Source organism: Corvus hawaiiensis, chromosome 20, assembly GCF_020740725.1.
Source record: "Corvus hawaiiensis isolate bCorHaw1 chromosome 20, bCorHaw1.pri.cur, whole genome shotgun sequence".
Lineage (NCBI taxonomy): Eukaryota > Metazoa > Chordata > Aves > Passeriformes > Corvidae > Corvus > Corvus hawaiiensis.
Window position 1 is genome coordinate 10203719 of NC_063232.1, and position 20453 is coordinate 10224171.

The 20453-nt window shown below is 53.5% G+C and overlaps 1 protein-coding gene across 5 annotated transcripts in view; it reads right to left on the bottom strand.

Annotated features, from left to right (window-relative positions):
• Positions 1 to 2666: 2666 nt before the first annotated feature.
• CALN1 (calneuron 1) overlaps positions 2667 to 20453 on the bottom strand; it is a 147320-nt gene continuing 129533 nt past the window's right edge. For all 5 annotated transcript variants that reach the window (XM_048324413.1, XM_048324414.1, XM_048324417.1 and 2 more), the window contains 2 exons: positions 16151 to 16304; positions 2667 to 9442 (listed from right to left, as the gene is read on the bottom strand). In XM_048324413.1, the coding sequence (XP_048180370.1) occupies positions 9315 to 9442; positions 16151 to 16304 (282 nt within the window). In that variant the 3' untranslated portion in view covers positions 2667 to 9314. The remainder of the gene's footprint in view (positions 9443 to 16150; positions 16305 to 20453) is intronic.

Here is a 20453-nt window from a genome sequence, read left to right on the forward strand (position 1 = left end):
ATACTTACACGGGAGAGCCTTGCCAGGATTAACTGGCTCGTCCCAAATAAATTACTGCTCTGGATTTGCATTAGCAAACACTTCCTAGAGATGGTAATCAGGAAAGAGCGGAGTGGAGCGGGTGAGATCACAGCAACAAAGGCAGCTGCAGGGCCACAGAGTCCCAGAAGGGTTTGGGGTGGAAGGGACCTTAAAGCCCATCCCATCCCACCCCTGCCATGGGCAGGGACACCTCCCACTGTCCCAGGCTGCTCCCAGTCCCATCCAGCCTGGCCTTGGGCACTGCCAGGGATCCAGGGGCAGCCCCAGCTGCTCTGGGCACCCTGTGCCAGGGCCTGCCCACCCTCCCAGGGAACAATTCCTTCCCAATATCCAACCTAAAACCACCCTCTGTCTGTTTGATCCCATTCCTCCTTGTCCTGTCCCTCCATCCCTTTCCAAAGTCTCTTTCCATCTTTCCTGTTAGCTCCTTCAGGTCCTGGAAGGCCACAGTGAGGTCACCCCAAAGCTTCTCCTCTCCAGGCTGAACACCCCCAGCTCTCCCAGCCTCTCCTCCCAGCAGAGCTGCTCCATCCCTCGGATCATCCTGGAGCCTCCTCTGGGCTCCTCCAGCAGCTCCAGCTCCTCCCTGGGCTGGGCCAGGGCTGGGGCAGCTCTGCAGGTGGGGTCTCACCTGAGCACAGGGGCACAGGGACACAATCCCAGTCCCTTTCCTGCTGCCCCACTGCGATCAGCCCAGGGCTGGGGGGTCTCTGGGTCAGCCTGGACCTGCCTGGGGAAAGGTGTGGGGTCAAACCAAGACCCTGCTTCAGGTTTGGACTTGGGAAGGCCAGCCACAGCCAGAGGTTTTAGGTGGGGCTGTGCCTGAATTTCACTCAGGGTAAGGAAAGGTTTATTTCTTTTCCTCAGGACTTGGATTTCTGTAATTAAATCCCAGGCCTTGGCCAGACTCCTTTTAAACAAAGCAAGGAGCCAGGGTGTGAAGTGCTGTGCTGTGTGATGACCTAATCCAAATCCCACAAAGTCTGGGAATGCTTCCACTGACTCCCTGGGAGCTGGGTCAGACCTGCGCCGTCGCTCCTGCCCATTCCCGGTGCCTGGTCCCACAGCAGCAGCAGCAGCCCCCGAAACCCTGATGGGGCACAGCTGAAGGATGGAGGCTTTTGGGGGGTGTTTTCATCTTCATTTCTCCATTAATGGAGAGCATTAAATTAACCATTCAATCCTCCATTAATGGAGAGTGTTAAAGTAACAAGGGAGCTAAGCAGGCTTTGGTGGAGCTGGGACTAGGGCTGTGTTCGTGGGATGGTTCTGGAGGGACACAGCAGTTTGCCCTCAGGCCAGATGTGGGGTGTTCTTCTCTCCTAAAGCTGCTTTTCTCCTGCAGGCAGGGCTGATCCCCTGCTGCTGTCGCACTGAGCTGTGCTCACCTCTCTGGGGGGGGCAGAGGATCTGTGGCAGCAGCAAATTTCAGTTTCTGGACAGCTCTGGTGGCTGAAACTCAAGGTACAAACCTGGCTTTTCGCTGAGGACACTGAACATGCTGACCTGCATAGAACAGCTTCCAAAGGACAAGTGTGGGGTGCAGGCTCCTCCTTCCAGCCAGGAATTCCTTCAGTTACTCATTCTATGGTAAATATACAGGAATTCCTTGAGTACTTTTGATTCATTCCTGTGATGAATCCAGGCTCATTCCTGAGCCATTCATTGGAAAGCTCTCCAGTTACATGGGAGGTCACTGAGAGTGTGCAGTGCCTTGGTTTGGACTTACAAGCTTGGTAAACATGGATTTCCTGCAGTGCTTTCTGCCCTGTGGCAATCCCTGCCTGGATTGCAGGGATTGCATGGAATTGCTCAGACCCAACCTGTCACTAGATCCCAGAATGGTTTGGGCTGGAAAGGACCTTAAAGTTCACTTTATTCCATGGGCAGGGACACCTTCCCCTATCCCAGGCTGCTCCAAGCCCTGTCCAGCCTTGTCCTGCCACTGTGACTCGGACCCACATGGGGGAAGCTGATTTCCAGCATCAACTCTTCCCCTTTCAAATTGAATTTAGGCCCCAGGGGCAGGAATTGTGGTGTCAGTCATGGACCTCACCGTCCCCTTGTCCAGCAGGCCGGGCTGGGCTGGCACCCGTGGAGGAAGGGCTCCAGGGAGATGAAGAGATCTGGGTTTGTTAAGGGACAAAGGGCTCTCCCTAATCATCACAGAGCAGCTGTCAGGCCTTGGCAGTACCAGAGTCAGGATTAAAGCTGGGCGCAACATCCTTCTCCCAGCAGTAACCCTGCCCCAAGCCCACCTGAGCTCAGGGATCAGCCCCTGGCTCTCTGGAGGGATAAAAAAGGGCTTTTTAAGCAAGTGCTGACCTTTCTCTCCGAGATCTGGCCAGTTGTGGCTTTGCCTTCCAGAGGAGAAGTTCAATCCCTCCCTCTGGCTTCCTGTGCATCTGGAATTGCTGATCCCATTTCTCCAGCCAGGAGCTCTGTCTGTAGTAACGGCCTTTTAAATACGTAAATCTATTTTCAAAGCAAAATAACCCCCCCAGTGTTCATGAGTCTCTCAGAAGGAATAAAGGGTCCCTGTCCTAATATTTTATGCAAATCTTGCTTTTGCTCTTGTACTTGGGCATGAATAAATATCAGTGCTTCAAAAGAGGGAAAAAAGCTTCATCAAAAGAAAAAAACCTTTATTTCTATTGCATAAATAATGATAAAATTAAAATATTTTTATACAGATTATATATTTACAGTAGAGTTTGGTTAGAGGGAACAGCTGATACATATGGCATTCAGATTTCCTTTATACACTCCTTTATACACTCGGATAACTTGCAGTAACATAGGATTTATTTCAGGTGCATGCCCAGTTAATTTATATTAATATTTACAGTATTTTATACAAAGGTTTTTTGTTGGAATTTTTTTTTTTTTTTTACTATTATGCTGCTGACTTTGTGAATTTTTGTCTTTAATTAAAAAGCCATGTCTTTCGTTAACGAGCCAAAAAAACCCGGTGAGTTTACAAATGAACAGTAAATGGCTGGGAAACATGAAATGGTGACAAAAAGGAGACACAGGGATTAGTGGAGAACTTCCTAGAGATGAATCAGGAGGCGTTGATTCCTTAGATCCTGCTATGGATTAAATGGCAACAGGCTGGATCCCGGGCTTATTCCACTTGAAGCCAATTAACTCTAACGAGTTATTTCTGACTGACCCTGGAGCCCTGCTCTCCCTTCCTGCCCCAGCCCAGATAAATCTGAGGAACAGGAGCTGCTGTAGGGGCTGAAGGAGCTTTGGCTGCTCTGGGAGAGAAGCCCAGGACTGTGACCCCATCCTCGGGCTGCTGCGGTGGGGATAGAGGCAGGAATGTGAGGATCGATGTCAAAACCATCACCTGCACCCTTTGGAGCTGCCCCCAGGAGGGGCAGGACGTGCCCAAGTGCTGGTGGCACCAGAGGGGGGCTCCTGGAGCCACCTCAGAGCTTCCTGACGTCTCCTGGTTGGCTGATGGAGACACAGGAGCAGCTGAGAAAGGGAACATGGACCTCACCTAAAGGGGGTAAATCCAGCTGCTGGTTTGGGATGCTGGCAGAGACAGGCCAGGAACAGCTGGGGAAGGTAATTGGGGGGAAAGTGGCAATTTCATTTAGCAATGGTTTTCAAGGCTACGAAGTGTTTTGGTCTGTCTTGACAGAAAATAAAAAAGTCCTGTGGTACTTTCATCATCTGATTGTCAAGTACTGAGCTCTGGATCCAGAGGATTCCTTTTTTCTCCTTTCCCCCTCTTCTGGGGCTGCAATTATTTTGTAGTGAAGATGCCAAATTACAGCAGCTTTCCAGGCTTTTGCCGCTGGGAAGGTGTAAGGGGAGCACACTTCCAACTAAAATGGTGTTAGATCTGCTGCCCATCTTGTGCTTGGTGAAGCTTCTGCACTTCCTAGAGCTGCCTAAAATGTCCTTCTTGGACTGGAGAAACATAGACCCAGTCCTGATAGCAGCCAACAACATAAAGAGATGGAAATGTGGTGAAACTTTTTGTTTTCTGCATTAAATTCCTGGGAAAGGAACAGGTTTTAAGTGATGCCAGGGAAACGTAATTGCACTGTCAGAGCACAGGAGGGTAAAATAATGGATTGAAACCCAGCAAGTTCTGTACATCTTCATCAGTGGAATGGAAGCGTGATTCAGAGCCAAGAAAAAAAGACACTTCATCAGATTCTCATTTTAGAAGGGTTGGTTTTTCTTCTTTCAAACGCTCATCCATAAAGCAGGAACTAAATCATGGATTACAGGGGTGGATGAAATGAGGGACTTAATTCTCAGAGATTTTAATGTAATTCCTCCCACTGCTTCTCCCCTCGCTGATCCAGGGGGGCTGTGCTCCTGTCACCTCGGGGTGGTGACAGCCCTGGCAGCTCCCAGCACGTGCAGGGAACGAGTTTTCCATGGGAACAGCGGAGAGTCCCCTTGTCCCAGGGCCCTCGCCAGGAACAGAGCCCCTCCCAGTCACCTGGAGCCCCTCCCAGTGCCGGGGGTGGCCCGGGAGATGTTTCACTCTTCTGCACCAGGCAGGAGGATGCGGAGTGGGGTTTTGGGACAAAATATTCTGACGCTTTCCATGGAAAAAAGGTCCAGTGGGTACTTGGCTCACCCAAACAGATTCCAGCCATCCAGAGTGGCGTCCTTGGGAATGTTTTCTACCTTGGCTTCTTGCTTCCTACCTTCATTCTGGATTTAAAACCCCTCTTTACTTGGCCCCAGCTCAAAAAGATGGGTTCCTATGGACATCTCTTTTTTACAAAGCTGCTGGAATTAAAGCAGCCAGCATCCAGCCCTTCCAGCACACGTCCAACAGGTGAAACCTCTGGATAACCGGGATGGAATCTCTCAAATTACCTGGATTACACCCAGATATTCAGCTCTGGCTCACCGGGGAGCAGGGACAGGAGCTGGGAGTGCTGCTCCCTGCCACCCTCCTGCTCACCCTGGACCTGGGGTCTGTGATCGCTGTCCCAGGTGCTGACGGTGACTGGGGGATCTGGGGGTGCCCATCAAGCAGGAAGGGAATTATTTTGGGAACTCTTTAATTCCATATCACTTCCCGCAGCATGGGAACACCGTCCTACCAAAGCCAAGCCTCCCTAGTTTCGATCTTTCAATTATGTTGACATTGCTTCTGATCAGGAATTCCTTCCCAGTGGTGCAGTCGTGGAGGGGCCAGGCTCCCGTGGGTGGCACAGGAGGTGACACACCTCCAGGTATCACTGCCTGTCAGCAGGATCTGGCTCTCCAGGGCCACCAGCACCACCACCATGGAATGCCCTGAGTTGGAAGGGACCCACAGGGACCTCAAGTCAGCTCCTGGCCCCGCACAGGACTAAGCCACTGCACCTGTCCTGCCTGGACACTCCCCAGCTGTGGTTTCCTCAAGGCTGCCCGTAAGGAATGCCTTTGGCTCTGGCACGTGAGCAGTGTTCCTTCAGCAGCTTTTTTTGGAATTCTCTTCCCCACGGCCTCCAAATTATTTCAGCATTGATGAGCCTCTGTTCCTTCTGCTGGCTTCTCCAGGAGCAGGGAATCAGGCTCCCTGCTAGAGCCAGTGGCTGAAGCCAAGGTCAGTGGTGAGCAGGGGCGCAGCCTTGCAGGAGCAGGAGCCCAAATCTTTCCCACCAGAGCTCGAACCCCACATGGAGAACCTTTCCAAAGTGTCCTCAGCAAGCCCAGGACAGGCAGTGCTCAGGCTGAGTGGATTTCACTCCCTCCTGAATGAAACCAAAGCCTCTCTCGGCCTGAAATCATCACGTCCCTCCTGAAGCCTTCCCTGCACGTCAGTCCCCTTAATTGCACACAGTTTTTTGTGGCCAAGCCAACAGAGCTGCTCACGAATTCCTAATAATTTCCTAATCCATGAGCAAAGCCCCTGTCCCACTGCTGGGAGCTGTTTGCGCATCCCTGGAAGTCTGGGATCGTGTGTGCTCCGCCACAGTGGCACCCATGTCACGAACAGCCGGGGTTGCCATGGCAATCTCCTGTTCCTCCAGAGCTGCAGGGCTGAAAAGACACTTCAATCCTCCTGGAACTGGCAAGAGCAGAAGTTTAGAGCTTTTTCTGACAGCTCTGCTGCAGTCTGGGTATTTTTTAAAGTATGTTAATTAGCACTTAAATAGGGGTTTTTTTTCCTTAAAGTATGGGATGTGGGGTTTTTATTTTTGTGTCTTTGATTCTTCTGCTTTCTCCCCCCTCAGCTTTTGCCATCAGGTTCCAATCAGAATTTTACTGCTCTATTTTTACCTCCTGTCTGTAAAAGCAGCAAAAAGCCCTATTTTTCCCTCTTGTGTAGAAGGAAAAAAAAAAAAGGAGATAAATGGATGTTACATAAATGGAGCCAGGGAGGGAGGTAGGAGACATCCAGTGCTGCTGGATGGGAAGGACGGGAAAGTTGCGGGGAAGGAAAGGATGGAATCACTTGGCCTGATCCATCCTGCATTGCCAGGAGTCACTGAGTAAAGAAGGGATCTCTTCACAACGCCTGGAGAGGGAGGAAGGCTGCTCTAGGAAGGGAAAGGAGACCTCTGGCAAGACATGACCCTGATTCATCATGGAAAAATGAGGTTCCCTACAGAAAAATCACACCCAAAGCCCCCAAAATCCTGTACCCAGTAAAATCAGTGGGGAGTTGTGCAATGAACTCTACTGACACCGGGCTATGGCTTTTACCAATATATTAATTACAGGTTTGGTTTTACAGATGGAGCTGCGAGGGGAGGATGGCTCTATTTACAAGGGACTGTGGAGCATGCATGGGGGAATTGTGGAGCCTTCCAGAAAGCTCCACGGAATGCAGACAATCATCGTCCATGAGGTGGCTGCTGGGCCTGGACTCTGCTGGGGGTTTGTGGCACATGGGTGAGGGAATGTGGGGAAATGCCCGGTTTGGGGCTGTGGGTTTGGGGCTGTGGGTTTGGGGCTGTGGGTTTGGGCTCAGCGGAGGCTCCGCTCTGCCCCATGCTCCCCCCATCCCTCCCCTCCACCTCCATCTGCCCACGCTCACTCCAGCACAAACCCAGGGACAAAATGAGTATTCCTTGGTGGCAAGGAACATTTAGACTTTTTCCCACTGCTGCCACCTTTTCACAGACCCCTGAGACCTAAATGTGGGGATGAATTTCCTTAAAATGATCTCCAAGCTCGTTATCTGCAATGTCCAGCACAGAAAATGTGCCTGGGCTCCCCAGCACCGAGAATCCCCCACCAGAATATCCCACAGATATTCTGCTGCTGCTCTACAGCAAATGGAAATCTCTCCATCTTCTGGGAGACTGAATCATTTTTTTTTTATGGAATATTCTGCAGCTCACCTCTATTGGTCACAGCAGAACAGAAATGCAGTAGTTGTGTGTTTGGGAAAGGCAGAAAAACCAACTCAGCTGCTGTGGAAAAGGTGTTGTCTTTGGGATGGAGGGGACCCCAGGAAAATGGCAGGAAAAAGTGGAGGTGGGAGACTGAGACACCTAAAAGTGGCTTGGGTTTAAAGGGGTGGTGGGAGACAGGACAAACGAGCAGCAGATTTTTAAATTAGGCTGCTAAAAATACAGGTAAATGTTGTCACTCAGACTGGTAGAAAAGAAAGTCCTGGAACGAGTGTTCGGGATGCATCCAGTGTCAGTCAATGGCTGCAGTGTGGGATGAGGGAAGCTGGGGGTGTGCAGCTCCTTGGGGAGCCATCCTGCCCCTCCTGTGGCACAGGGAACACGGAACAGTCACCTCCACGTCCAGGAGCAAGATCTCAGCGTTCCTTGGTGTGTCTGGGGCTCTCCCAGCACAGCCACCCCACTCCAACACCCGAGTGCCTCCACGGAGCTCCCTTGGAGCACTCCATGATCACCAGCTGGGAAACCCCTCCCAGGAGGGCAGGAGGTCACCTCTGTCCTGGTGTGGCACCCAGGGGCACAGTCCATCCACAGGGAAATGCATGGATTTGTGTCAAGTTTCAAAGGAAAACCACCTTCCCAAGTAATCCTGGCTCCTTGCGCTTCCCGTGTGGTGTCCCTGCTCTGCATCATTCCCTCTTCTCCTTGCTGCTCCTTAAAATGTATTCCAGGAAAAACACCCAACGCTCCCCGGATCTGGAAGTCTGACACACTTCAAATGCACGGGGGTGGGCTCAGGTTTGGTTCCTTCTTCTCCTGCTGCGCTCGGCTTTTTCCACCGGCCCTCTGTGGAGCCTGCCCATGGGATGGGGGTGGTGGGATGGATCCTGGGAGGCAATGGAGAAGTTGGCTGGTCAAATCCACCCTTCACCATGTGGGTGAAAATAAAACCTCCCCCACAGGACGACGTCTGCCATGGAGGTTTCGCTGCAGATCATAACCAGGCCACATGAAACGGAATAAATTAAAGTTGTGCAGGCAAGGAGAGGAGAGGAAAGCTCAGGAAGAGCTTCCCTCAGGATTTTCACCTGGGAAAAAATTCTTGAATGTAGAAGAATATAGAAGAAGGGTAAAACTGCTGGAGAGCAAATGTTGAATACACAGAGAGGCCCAAGGAGAGGGAGGTTTAGCTGGCGCTGGTGGTGGCAGAGTCCCTTGGAAGACTTTGCACAAGTTCAGCAATGCCCAGGTGGGAAAGCGGGGGGTGCTCCTCAAGCCCTGATTCGCAGTCGGAAAAAAATGGCCAACAGACTCCTGCTACCCCACAGTCTCGTGTCAAAGGTGGAGCTGATGAAGCAAAAAATAGATATTTTGTATGGTGCTGGAAAATTCTCCCCTTTTTTCCTCAGAAAATACTGTACAAGGATGCTCTAGCTCCCCTCTAATGCCGTAAACTCCATGGCATGGTCATAAGGGAAACGGAAAGTGAAGCTGGAACACGTGGAACAAAAGGAATGGGACTTGCTTGTGGCAATGCTACGATCAACTTCCTGGGAATGTGGGCCCGGCGGGAGCTCCGTGGGATAGTCAGTGGGCCCTGGGATAAGGACAAGTCACGAGGCTGGGCCTCCTTCAAACCGCAGAGCGCCGGATCCCAGTCTCCTCCGCGTTGCCATTGCTGTTTCGAAGCAATAATTCGGGACTCCTGGATATGGGATTATTGCATTAGGAAACAAAACCTTTAAAGCATTAGAACAGCCCTTTGATGTCCCTGCCAAAAGGATGTGGTTGGTTCACAGGACACGCTGCTGGCTCAGGCTCCTGCTGCAGGCGCCGGCTGTGCCCGCGTGTCGGTGCCGTGGGATCGGGGCGGGAGCTCTCCCGGGGTGCGCATGCATGGCCGCCATCCCGCTGCCAGGACTCTTCCGTGCCGTGCCAGCACTACTCCATGCCGCTGCGCAGGATCTGGTTGGCCGCGATCAGCATCACGCTGATGATGAAGGCCATGGCGAAGGCGCAGATGAGGCTCTTGCGCACGCACGTCTGGCGGTTCTGCTTCTGGGCGTGCACTGCGGGGACAAGAGGGCGGTCAGACAGCGCCGGGCTTGTGCTCCCACCTGGAGCAGCTCAGGAGTGCTCCTGGGCTCTCATTAGAACCCTCCTGTCCTCGCTCTAACCCTGCTGGGACATTCCCAAACAACCCACCTGACCTTCCAGGGCTTCCAAACCAGCCCATCTCAATCCTTCCTAATATTTCAGGAACTCCTCTCCCTCACTGTGGCTTTTGATCCCTTTGAATGCTCCCACAGGGATATTTGGGGTTATCCGTGTATTTCTTTGAAACTCTTTGTGAAGTTGGAATCATAGAATGGGTTGGGTTGGATTGGGTTGGGTTGGGCTGGAAGTGACCTCAAAACTCATCTTTGTCTCATGGGCAGGGACACCTCCCACTGTCCCAGGCTGCTCCCAGCCCCAGTGTCCAGCCTGGCCTCAGACACTGCCAGGGATCCAGGGGCAGCCCCAGCTGCTCTGGGCACCCTGTGCCAGGGCCTCCCCACCGTCACGGGGAACATTTTCTTCCCACTCTCAGACCTAAACTTCCCCTCTTTCAGTTTGAACTTGGTTGTCTCTAAAGTTCTTTAATAGCAATTATCGACCTTGTGTGAATCCCTCCGACTCATCCTGGTCAACTGGGAATGAGTGGGAAATCAAGAAGTGCTCCCTGATGACTCTCAGGCCCTCCCATGACAATTCCCAGGAGTATCCATGGTACATGAGTCACTTTTCCAAACTCTTTTAGGTTTTCTATGCTTAAGCCAAATCAGATTTATTAAGAACCTTTCCAAGTGAATGCTTGCAGAATAATTGTCAAACGAGGTGAGAGCAGCAATTAAAAACCAGATGGAGTTGGGATTTTTAGCACTTGTTTTATTTAATTTTACTTTTTGCTAAGCTCATCAGTGAGGATTCGTGCTGTGACTCAATAAAGCCAGTTCATGAGTCTCTCTTGGCCTCCCCACATCTGAATGTCAGAGCCATGTGTGGTGTTGGGGCACTGTGGAGATTTGTTTGCAAAGGCCTTGAAGGTTCCCCCAGGCAATCCTAGGATGGTTATGGCTGGAAAAGCCCAGTTATAACCCCAGCACCACCACTATGGTCACCACTAAACCATGTCCTAAGTGCCACATCCACACTTTTTGGACACTTCCAGGGATGGAGGTTCCACCACTGCTGGACAACCCTTTCAGTGAAGAAATTTTTCCTAATTTCCAATCTAAACCCCCCTGGCCCAGCCTGAGGCCGTTCCCTCTCCTCCTGGCCCTGTTCCCTGGCAGCAGAGCCCGACCCCCCCGGCTGCCCCCTCCTGTCAGGGACTTGTACAGAGCCACAAGGTCCCCCCTGAGCCTCCTTTGCTCCAGCCTGAGCCCCTTTCCAGCTCCCTCAGCTGCTCCTGGGGCTCCAGCCCCTTCCCAGCTCCGTTCCCTGCCCTGGACACGCTCCAGCCCCTCAGGGTTTTTCGTCATGAGAAGCCCAAAATTGAACACAGCACTCAAGGTGCTTCAGCAGTGCCAGCACAGGGGGAAAATCCCTGCCCTGGTCCTGGCACAGCCCAGGTGCCACTGGCCTTTTTGGCCACCTGGGCACCCCTGGGCTCATGTCCAGCCATTGGCACCAGCACCCCCAGGGCCTTTTTCAGCTTTCCAGCCCCTCTGGCCCAGCCTGGAGCATTCCATGGGGCTGTTGTGACCCAAGTGCAGGACCCAGCACTTGGCCTTGTGGCCCCTCCTCCAACTGAGCTGTCCAGGGCAGCCAGGGAAAGCCAGGAAATCATCACACACAGGATGGACAGCTCTGCCCGGCTGCTCTGGGCCTTGCTTTGCTCTTTGGGCTTGGTGTGCCCTGAGAAGGGACGTTCCCATCACCTTTTCCTCATGGATGGGCTTGTGAAGACAGGAGACTTTCAAACGGTTGATGACAACCACAAAACAAACCTAAAATGCAGCCAGGGACAGGCTTCAGGTGCCCATGTTTGGAAAGAGGCAGGAGAATATTTTTAGAATACATGGAAAAACCCCTTGTTCTGATCCAGTCTTGCTCCTCATTGCACAGAGAGCCCTGGCTGCTGGGTTTGAATTCCAGTTTTCTCCCCCATCACCTCCTCTGGCTGGTGTTCAGCAGTGCCTGTGCCCTAATCCCAGCTCCCAGAGGTCCCAGCTCAGTGCCAGAGGCACGGAACCCTCATTAGGGAGGGTTGGAGTCATCCTGCTGCAGCCAGGGAATGTGAGTGGGGGCCTCGCTGTGTTCTGGGCAGGGAATGAAATCCCCTGCCAGCAGCTCTCCCAAATTCCTCACTCTCTGCTTGCACTGCTCTGCTCCTGGACTCCTTCTCTGGCTTTTATAGAGCACACGGGACCAATGCTGTGGCTGCTGGCTTTGTGCACGGTGCCCTGGTGCTTTGAAAAGCTCGTTCCTGCCCAGCTGTAGTTATTTCTTGATGTACTTTTCTATTATTTCTGCACTTCAAAAGCACTCCCAGGCAACAGAGAAACCACTGACACCACCAGCACTGCTGTCAGGGTGGGGCTGGTGATGGGAACAGCAGCCCAAGGCTGGGCAAGGCTTTATTGGGATGACGAACTCACCTCTTCACAGATGAAAGGAGTAAAATGTGCTCGGTGTTTGTGCGGAAATGTTCCTGAATGGAACAACTTCTCTGTTACAGAACAGAGCCTGAAGGCAGCAGGATGCAGGGAAGTCCCAGTTACTGCTCTTTACCCACCAAACAGCCAAATTGCCTACAGACAACCCCAGGGGAAAGGGGAATGTCTGTGGAGGGCCAGCCAGACCCTCTTGGTGCTGGCTGGGAATTACTCCAGCAAGGAGATGGGTACCAGTGCTCCCCTGCTCCCTTGAAATCCACAGGGAGGCAGAGGAGCTGGAATTCCTGACGTCCTGATTCCCGGAATTCTTCCCTACGTGCTGCCCTCTTGAACATGAAGTTCCATTTAACCCCCCTGCTTACTGGGGAGGGTTTGCTCTCAGTTCTCTCCTTTCCCTAAATCCATAATCTTTGAGCACGGGGTCTGTGCTTGTCCTGCTGGTTCCCATAGCTGGCATTGCCCCAGGGCTGCATGCCAACATTTGGGTGCCCGTGGGAGTTTTTGACACCCATGGAACACGCCAGGGGTTGGATGTAGAGCTGGTTCCTTGGACATGGGCAGAGCCTGAGGCTCCTCTGGAGGAATCCTCAAGCCTTCTTAGGGGGAAGAGCAACCCAGAGGTTTCCAACACCCATCAGACCTCACGAGGGAAAAGCAAATCAAGGCCGGGCCATTCTTCATCTTCTCACCTGTCTCAGGACAGGCTGCTGAGGAGAGCTCCCTCGCTGGCACAGCGCACTGCCCCTAGAGCTGGTTAATGGGGTTAATGGGGCCAGGCTGTCACGATGCCCACAGTGGGTTTGGGAAGCGCTCCCAGCACGGGGAGCCTTCTCTCCTGCAGGAGAGCAGCTCCTCACAAGGACAGCAGCAGTGTATTCGTAGGGCCCTGTCCCAGCCCTGCCACGGGTGAGGGATGGCGGCTGCTCTGGCTGCCACCAGCGTTAGTTTTGGTTTAACAGGTCACTTTTTCATTGCCAACCTGAGCTGAGCGGGGCGGGGAGGGCACAGAGGAGCTGCTCCTGCATCCCATGGATTTGAGGGTCAGGGATGAGGGTGGAAACCCCCTGGCAGGCAGCAGGGGAATGTCCAGGTGTGGAGAAGGGAATGTCCAGGTGTGGAGAAAGGGGAATGTCCAGGTGTGGAGAAAGGGGAATGTCCAGGTGTGGGGAAGGGGATGTCCAGGTTTGGGGAAGGGAATGTCCAGGTGTGGGGAACAGGGATGTCCAGGTGTGGAGAAGGGGATGTCCAGGTGTGGAAAAGGGGAATGTCCAGATGTGGGGAATGGAAATGTCCAGGTGTGGGGAAGGGAAATGTCCAGGTGTGGGGAACAGGGATGTGCAGGTGTGGAGAAGGGAATGTCCAGGTGTGGGGAAGGGAATGTCCAGGTGTGGAGAAAGGGGAATGTCCAGGTGTGGAGAAGGGGATGTCCAGGTGTGGGGAAGGGGATGTCCAGGTGTGGAGAAAGGGGAATGTCCAGGTGTGGAGAAAGGGGAATGTCCAGGTGTGGGGAAGGGAATGTCCAGATGTGGGGAAGGGGATGTCCAGGTGTGGAGAAGGGGATGTCCAGGTGTGGAGAAGGGGATGTCCAGGTGTGGGGAAGGGGATGTCCAGGTGTGGGGAACAGGGATGTCCAGGTGTGGGGAAGGGGATGTCCAGGTGTGGGGAAGGGAATGTCCAGGTGTGGAGAAGGGGATGTCCAGGTGTGGGGAAGGGGATGTCCAGGTGTGGAGAAGGGGATGTCTCTGCCCACAGGAGGAGAAGTGCTTGGGGCTGGTCTGTGGTCCAAGAACACACCCAGAGGTGATGCTGAGTGGAGACCCCCATTTCACCAAGGTGCTCCTGGAAGTCTCTGCTGGATCTGCTCCCTTGGGAGATTCCCAAATCTCAGTGGAAACCATGGGGGCTCGTCTTGGCTTCATTCCTCCCCAGAACTAAAGACCCTTCAGCGGGGTGGATGAGACATTAAATACAGATGGGAGTTGAAAGAAATGCTTGAATTGCTGTTTGAGGAGTTGAACTGAGTTCTTTTAGGGTGCAATTCATCTCATCCCAAGGTAGCACCTAAATTAAACTCAAGGAACTCTACCCAAAAAGCATCTCCTTCACTGCACTAATTAGAAGTGAGTGAGTGACCCCCAGGGAGATGCCCCAGGACAGCCAACAGCTGTCCCTTAGTGCCACCATCCCTGGCATTTCTGGGTAATTCCTGCTTTTGGTAATTCCTGCATTTGGTAATTCCTGCTTTTGAGTCCTGTAGGGATCCTGGTCTTTGAGAACTGGGGGCTCTGAGGGCACCAGTGGTCATTCCTGGCCAGCCTGGAGAGCTGCAGGGCCACAGCCTGTTCTTTCCTGGCAGAAATGCTCCTGCCAGAGCTGTCACAGACCACAACTGTCCCCTTCCACTGGGACCTGCAGCAAAACTCTGCCCCGTTGTTGACAGTTCAGCTGAGCTTTACTCCCTGCTGGATTTCTGTGTGTGTTCCCAACATCTAAAAAGGGTCTGTTTTGCTTCTAGGTTCTGCCTGGCACCAGCAATGCCAAAACATCCCACGAGAAAAGCTGTGCCTGCTGCACTTTTGGAAACTGGAGCTTCCAAAATGAGATGCTGAGCATTTGGGGCGCAGGCTTTTTCTGGGATGGTTCACAAGCTCCCAACACCCGGCGGCAGCGACAGCTGGCTCCTGCCCCCGGGGACCAGCGGGGCAGCGGGCAGCAACAGCTCCAGGCAGGGAGCACACTTCTCCTCCTCCCTGCTCTCCTCCTCTCCAGGAGGAACGCAAAGATTGTTGCTTGGCCTGATTCAGAGAGTGCTGCTGCTGCTGCCTCCCTCCTGCAGGCTTTTTAAAATTCAGCTGTGCTCATCTCCAGCGTCTCTGCAGTGTTGAACAGAGGGTGAGGGTGCTGGGGGGAGCTGCTGCAGCCCATTCATCAGCCAGCCTAAGGACTGGCCTGCATCTCCATCCTCTGCTTTGTCTGTGGCTCTGCCTGGTGCCCTTTCAGAGCTGTTTGACCCTGCAGAGGTCAGAATTCCCCACATGGTCTGTGTCAAGTGGGATTTCTGGGGTGGGAGGCACAGTGGCTCTACCAGGGTGATGGGCTCAAGCTCTGAGCTTCTCTGTTCTGTTTCCCTGGGCTCTTCTGCACTTCAGAGGATTTCATGAAATCATGGAATGGTCTGGGTTGGAAAAGAACTTAAAAATCATCTCATTCAATGGGCAGGGACACCTTCCACTGTCCCAGGCTGCTCCAAGCCCCATCCAGCCTGGCCTTGGACACTGCCAGGGATCCAGGGGCAGCCACAGCTTGGACAACAAAGACCTGTTTGGTTGTTCCAAGCAGCAAAACTTTGGAGCAGCACGAGTTCCTCTGGCCAAGGAAATGAAAATGCTGCTTCTGAGGCGGCTTAAAATGGGGAATGTCCTTGCCTGTGTCAGCTCTGTCCAAGTGCAAAATCCACTGTAGATCCCAGTTCTGATCCCAATTCCTGATCCCCCGTGGCTCTGCTGAGGGAAGGAAATGTTTCCCCCTCTCTGGCTGCCTCTGAGCACTGCTCAGCCCTTGAGTTTTCACTCTCACATGTTGAAAAGAGCTGTCCTGGCTGAGGCAGGTCCTGGCAGTTCAGAACAAAAGGTGCCCAGGGCAGCAGGGCACAGAGGCACCACCTCTGCTCACTGCTGGTGTCACAGTGCAGGACAGGACTCGTCCCAGCTATTGCCTGGGAGCCTTTTTGGGATTTGAACAGAAAACTGGAGGAGCCCAACACGGCTTGGTAGGGCCTGCCAGTGCCAAGAAAGTCTTTCCATGGTGGGATGAGGGAAATAAAGGTGTTTCTGCAGGGAAATTCAGCCTGGCTTAGACACTCAGCACTTCCCTCTGCCTGCATCCCAGCAGGGAGAGGGCAGAGCCTGCACAATGTCACCCTTGTGCCTGGAACAGGACTGGCTTTGCTGAGGGATGGAGGAAGGCTGAGGGCAGCTGTGGAGCTCTCCATGGGTCCTTGCTCCTCTCACTCCAAAATACCTCCCTGCCAACTCCATGCACCCCTGTCCGGATCAGGGCGAGTTTTACAGACACAGGAAGAGGAAAATTGTGAAACCCCAGGACTTTCTCTCTCACCTTCAAACTCAGTCTGGCAGTTGCCAGAGTTCTCGTTCAAGCTCTCCTCCTCGTTGATGATGATGTTCTCGATGTCCTTCATGGTGAGGTGGTCGCGGAAGGCGTGGTACAGGATGTGCTTCAGCTCCTCCAGCGTTATCCTCTGCATGTCAAACTGCGGGAGAGAGCCCAGTTACACCCAGGGATGGGGCTCGGGCGTGAGGGCAAGGCCACAATCCCCAGCTTGTGTTCTATCAGCCTCATTTCAACAGCTCGGAGTGGGTTTTGCTCTTTGGGGTTGGTTTCACTCCAGCAGTGAATGCTGTAAATGGGTGTTGCCCCTGCCAGCTCCCTTGGGCTGGCGGAGCAGCAGAGAAGCCCAGCCCTGTGCCAGGGATGGCCTCCCAGGCTGGAGAGGCAGCAGTGCAGTCCATCCCAACACAGAGAAAACCCCAAGGCATTCCCCTGGTAGCTCTTAACACCTTCCATGCGCCACAACCCTATTTGTGCCCCCTTTTTTACCTTCCTAACCCCCAGCTGTGCCAGGGTGGGAGGAACAAGCAGAGGACACTTCCCTCTGAGCTCACTTCTGTTGTGAATCCAGTAGAAAACGCTGTTCTTACACCAACCAAGCGCTAAACCCACACTTCCTGCTGAACACGAACAGTTTGCTGCAGAAGGACGCTGCACACGTGCAGTTTGTGGTATTAATTAATCCCTGCTAATGGTGCAGCAGAGAGGACACTCACCCTGGCTGCTGTGCGGGGCCAGGGGAGCAGAGGAGCCTCTCTGAGTTTAGTCAAGAAGGACTGAAACATTCCAAGTCATGATGAGAGTTTCTGTGTGCTGCAGGTGCTCCTCCTCTGTCCAGGCCCTCGAACTGAGGCCTCACAGCCCCAAAAGGGTTTGTGCACAGCAATCAGGGCTCTCCAAGGCTCCTCCACCCCATCTGAGGCACCACCCACCCTCAGGACACCCAGAAAGGCCAAACCCCTCCAGCTCAATGCCCCAGTGGAGGGAGGGTGGTGCCAACTCACAGCTTCTTCTGCCCTGGGAGAGTGGGGCTGGAGCAGGAAATTCCCATTCCTTCCCCAGCCTGAGGAGAGCAGGACAAACCAGGCAGGACAGGACACAGGGAATGGCTCCCCAGTGCCAGAGGGTGGCAATGGATGGGATATTGGGAAGGAATTGTTCCCTGGGAGGGTGGGCAGGCCCTGGCACAGGGTGCCCAGAGCAGCTGGGGCTGCCCCTGGATCCCTGGCAGTGTCCAAGGCCAGGTTGGACATTGGGGCTGGGAGCAGCCTGGGACAGTGGGAGGTGTCCCTGCCATGGCAGGGGTGGCACTGGATGGGCTTTGAGGTCCCTCCAACCCCAGGCCTTTCTGTGATTCTGATTCCCTGAGGGAAGCAAAACCAAACCCACAAACTACAGCAGACCCCACATTTGTACTGGCCTCAGAGAATCGTCCCTGAGCCAGGAACGGGAAGAGAATTCCAGCAGAGGTGGAACATCAGCCCTGATGAGGTGGAATGGGGTCAGCAGGTGCTGAGGGGCTGCTCCTGCAGGTGGGAAGTGAGCACGGGGATGGAATTATGGGTTTGCCAAATGGACGGAGTCAGGAAGGTGCTGGGGCTCAGTTTCAGGTTGGAGTTTCCCAGGATGAAGACTCCAAAGGAATGCAGGGTGGGGTGCTGGGTGGGAAATCCTTGGATCTACCTCCATGCAATCAGCACTGCAGGAAGCCACCCAGGAGAGCTGGGACCCCTGGGCAGCTTCACTGCCCCCTGCACACCTCCAGCAACACCCCCAGCGCTGCTGCGAGGCAACCAGAGGAATTCTCCCGGACTTCCACACCTTCAGTTGCCAGGAGAAACGCTTTTTGTCTGGAACAGGATGTGAAGAGCACAGCTGCTCCCTTTCCAACACTACAGACAGCAGAGCAGGGCTGGTGAGATTTGTTTGTGCACAACAAAGCAGGGTGGGAATTGGTGATTAAATCCCAGGGAGATCTGCAGCCCAGCTTTGAGCGGGGCACCAAGGAGCCACCGGTGACAATGGGGTGCTCGCTATTTTTAGCTGAGTCCCAGAGGAACAAGGGCAGCAGAAACACCAAACCCAGCAGCCCTGCTGTTCACAGAAATGCTTTTCAGCTGGACAGACCCAGGAACTTGGTCTTTGGTCCCTGCTCTCCACTTCCCAGCCCATTCCCTGCAACAGGGTTGGGGTTGGTGCAGGGAATGAGTGAAGGGAGTTGGAGGAATCGGTGTTTCTGTGCATGCTGGATAAAAGCAGGTGGGTGTGTGCAGATCTGCCTCACACACAGGGATATGTGTGAATATTGCAGGGCCCAGATGAAGCAAAGGGCACTCAGTTTTCTTCCTTAACCCCTTGCAGGATCAATGATTTTGCGTCTGTGCAATGCGCAGTGGTAAGGAAAGAAAACCTCAGGCTGAGCAGCTCCGAGGTGATGGGAATCCCAGAACTGGTGGGGTGGGAAGGACCTCAAAGCCCATCCAGTGCCACCCCTGCTATGGGCAGGGACACCTCCCACTGTCCCAGGCTGCTCCCAGCCCCAATGTCCAGCCTGGCCTTGGGCACTGCCAGGGATCCAGGGGCAGCCCCAGCTGCTCTGGGCACCCTGTGCCAGGGCCTGCCCACCCTCCCAGGGAACAATTCCTTCCCAATATCCCATCCATTGCCACCCTCTGGCACTGGGAAGCCATTCCCTGTGTCCTGTCCCTCCAGTTCCTGATGCAGGGTCCCTCTCTGCCCTCTCTCTGAGGTCTCCACAGAACCTCCTCCTGCCCAGGCTGCAGAGCCCCAGCTCTCTCAGCCCCTCAAAGCCTTTGCTGCTCTCCCTCTCCCAGCATTGCCACCAAACACTTTTAGCAGAGCCTTCTGTGCTCCTGCCTCTGCTCCAAGCTGGAGCACAAACACAACTGTGGGATCAGCTCATCTTCAAATGGTGCCAGCATTCATGACTTGAGGGGTTTGGGGTCTTCAGTACCAGTTAAAATCTATCTGGAGGGAAGGAATTGTTCTCTTGACAAATGCTCAGCTGCTGCTGCATCTCCAGCTCTGGCTTTTAAATGTTATGCTAATAGAGAGAGAAATTATCTTTTGTTATTGTTTTGTTGTCATTTGTGTCTTTTAGGAAGTGGAACAATCTCAGATGGGATTCAAAACCACCCTCATTGGCTCATAGGAGTTGGACTCAGTGATCTTTGGGGTCCCTTCCAATTCACTCAGAACATTCTGTGAAGCTGTGAATTTATGCAGTGATTTTTGGTCTCTTGGCAGGAGCCCGGTCCTTGCTCCTGCTTTGCTCCTTGCAGGACACCCGTCCCCCTGAGCTCTGTGTCACCCTGGCAGCGTGTCCAGGATGGCTCCAGCTCGGGGCAGGCAGGGACAGGCTCTGCTTGGGCTCCCAAATAATTCCTATTATCCCTGCTCTCCAACCCGGCAATTTCCCTGATTCACTTTTCAATTACGCCGGGTTTTATTGTGCTAATGACAGCAACCAGGGAGCAACTCTTAACTTTTATTGACTCCACAGAGAGGAAAACAGGGACTGTGGCAAGCTGGAAATTTTCTATAGGATTTATAATTAGGAGAAATCAATGGAGCTGCTCGTGAGCCTTGGAGCAATTCGCTGGAAGCAGTGGAACACAAACTGAGGCTCAGACTCCAGGTGCTGCTGGGAGTGGGAACTGTGGAGAGCACCAGGAACCGGGCACTGCAGCTCCAAGGGACCCCTGCAGCTGGAGGATGTTGTCCCATGAGACACCCAGAAGGAAAAGTGGACCTGATCCAATCCAGTCCTTCTTGACTTAAAATTCCTGCAGGGAATGAATCCCTACCAGTTCCTTGAGCCTCCCTAATCCAAGTTTCCCAGGTTTGTGTCTGCCTTGCCTGCAGAGCCCCATTCCCAGATACTTCTGTCCCCTGCCTGGCCTGGGCTCCTCTGCTCCATGCAGGAACAGCCCAGTGGGAAGGGCTTGTTCCTTGAAGGACTTAAATGCTGGAATAGCACTTCTGATCGTTTCATTCCACTTCATGGCAGCTCTGCTTTAAACAAAAGAGTGGGAGGCTCCTCCCTGCAATCCTGCGGGTGGGTGAGGCCGGGGGACCCTGCAGTGACAGGAGCAGGGCCACGCTGGGGACCCACAAGGCCTTTTAAAGCCACTTTGCTCAACAAGAGGTGGGACAGGCTGCTCTGGCAGGGAGGGTTTAGCTGGGGGAGCTCTTAGACCCAGGTTTCCCACAAAAACCACCTGGAAAGGTCGGCTGGGGCTGTTGAGGGCTCCAGGTGGAGCAGGATTTT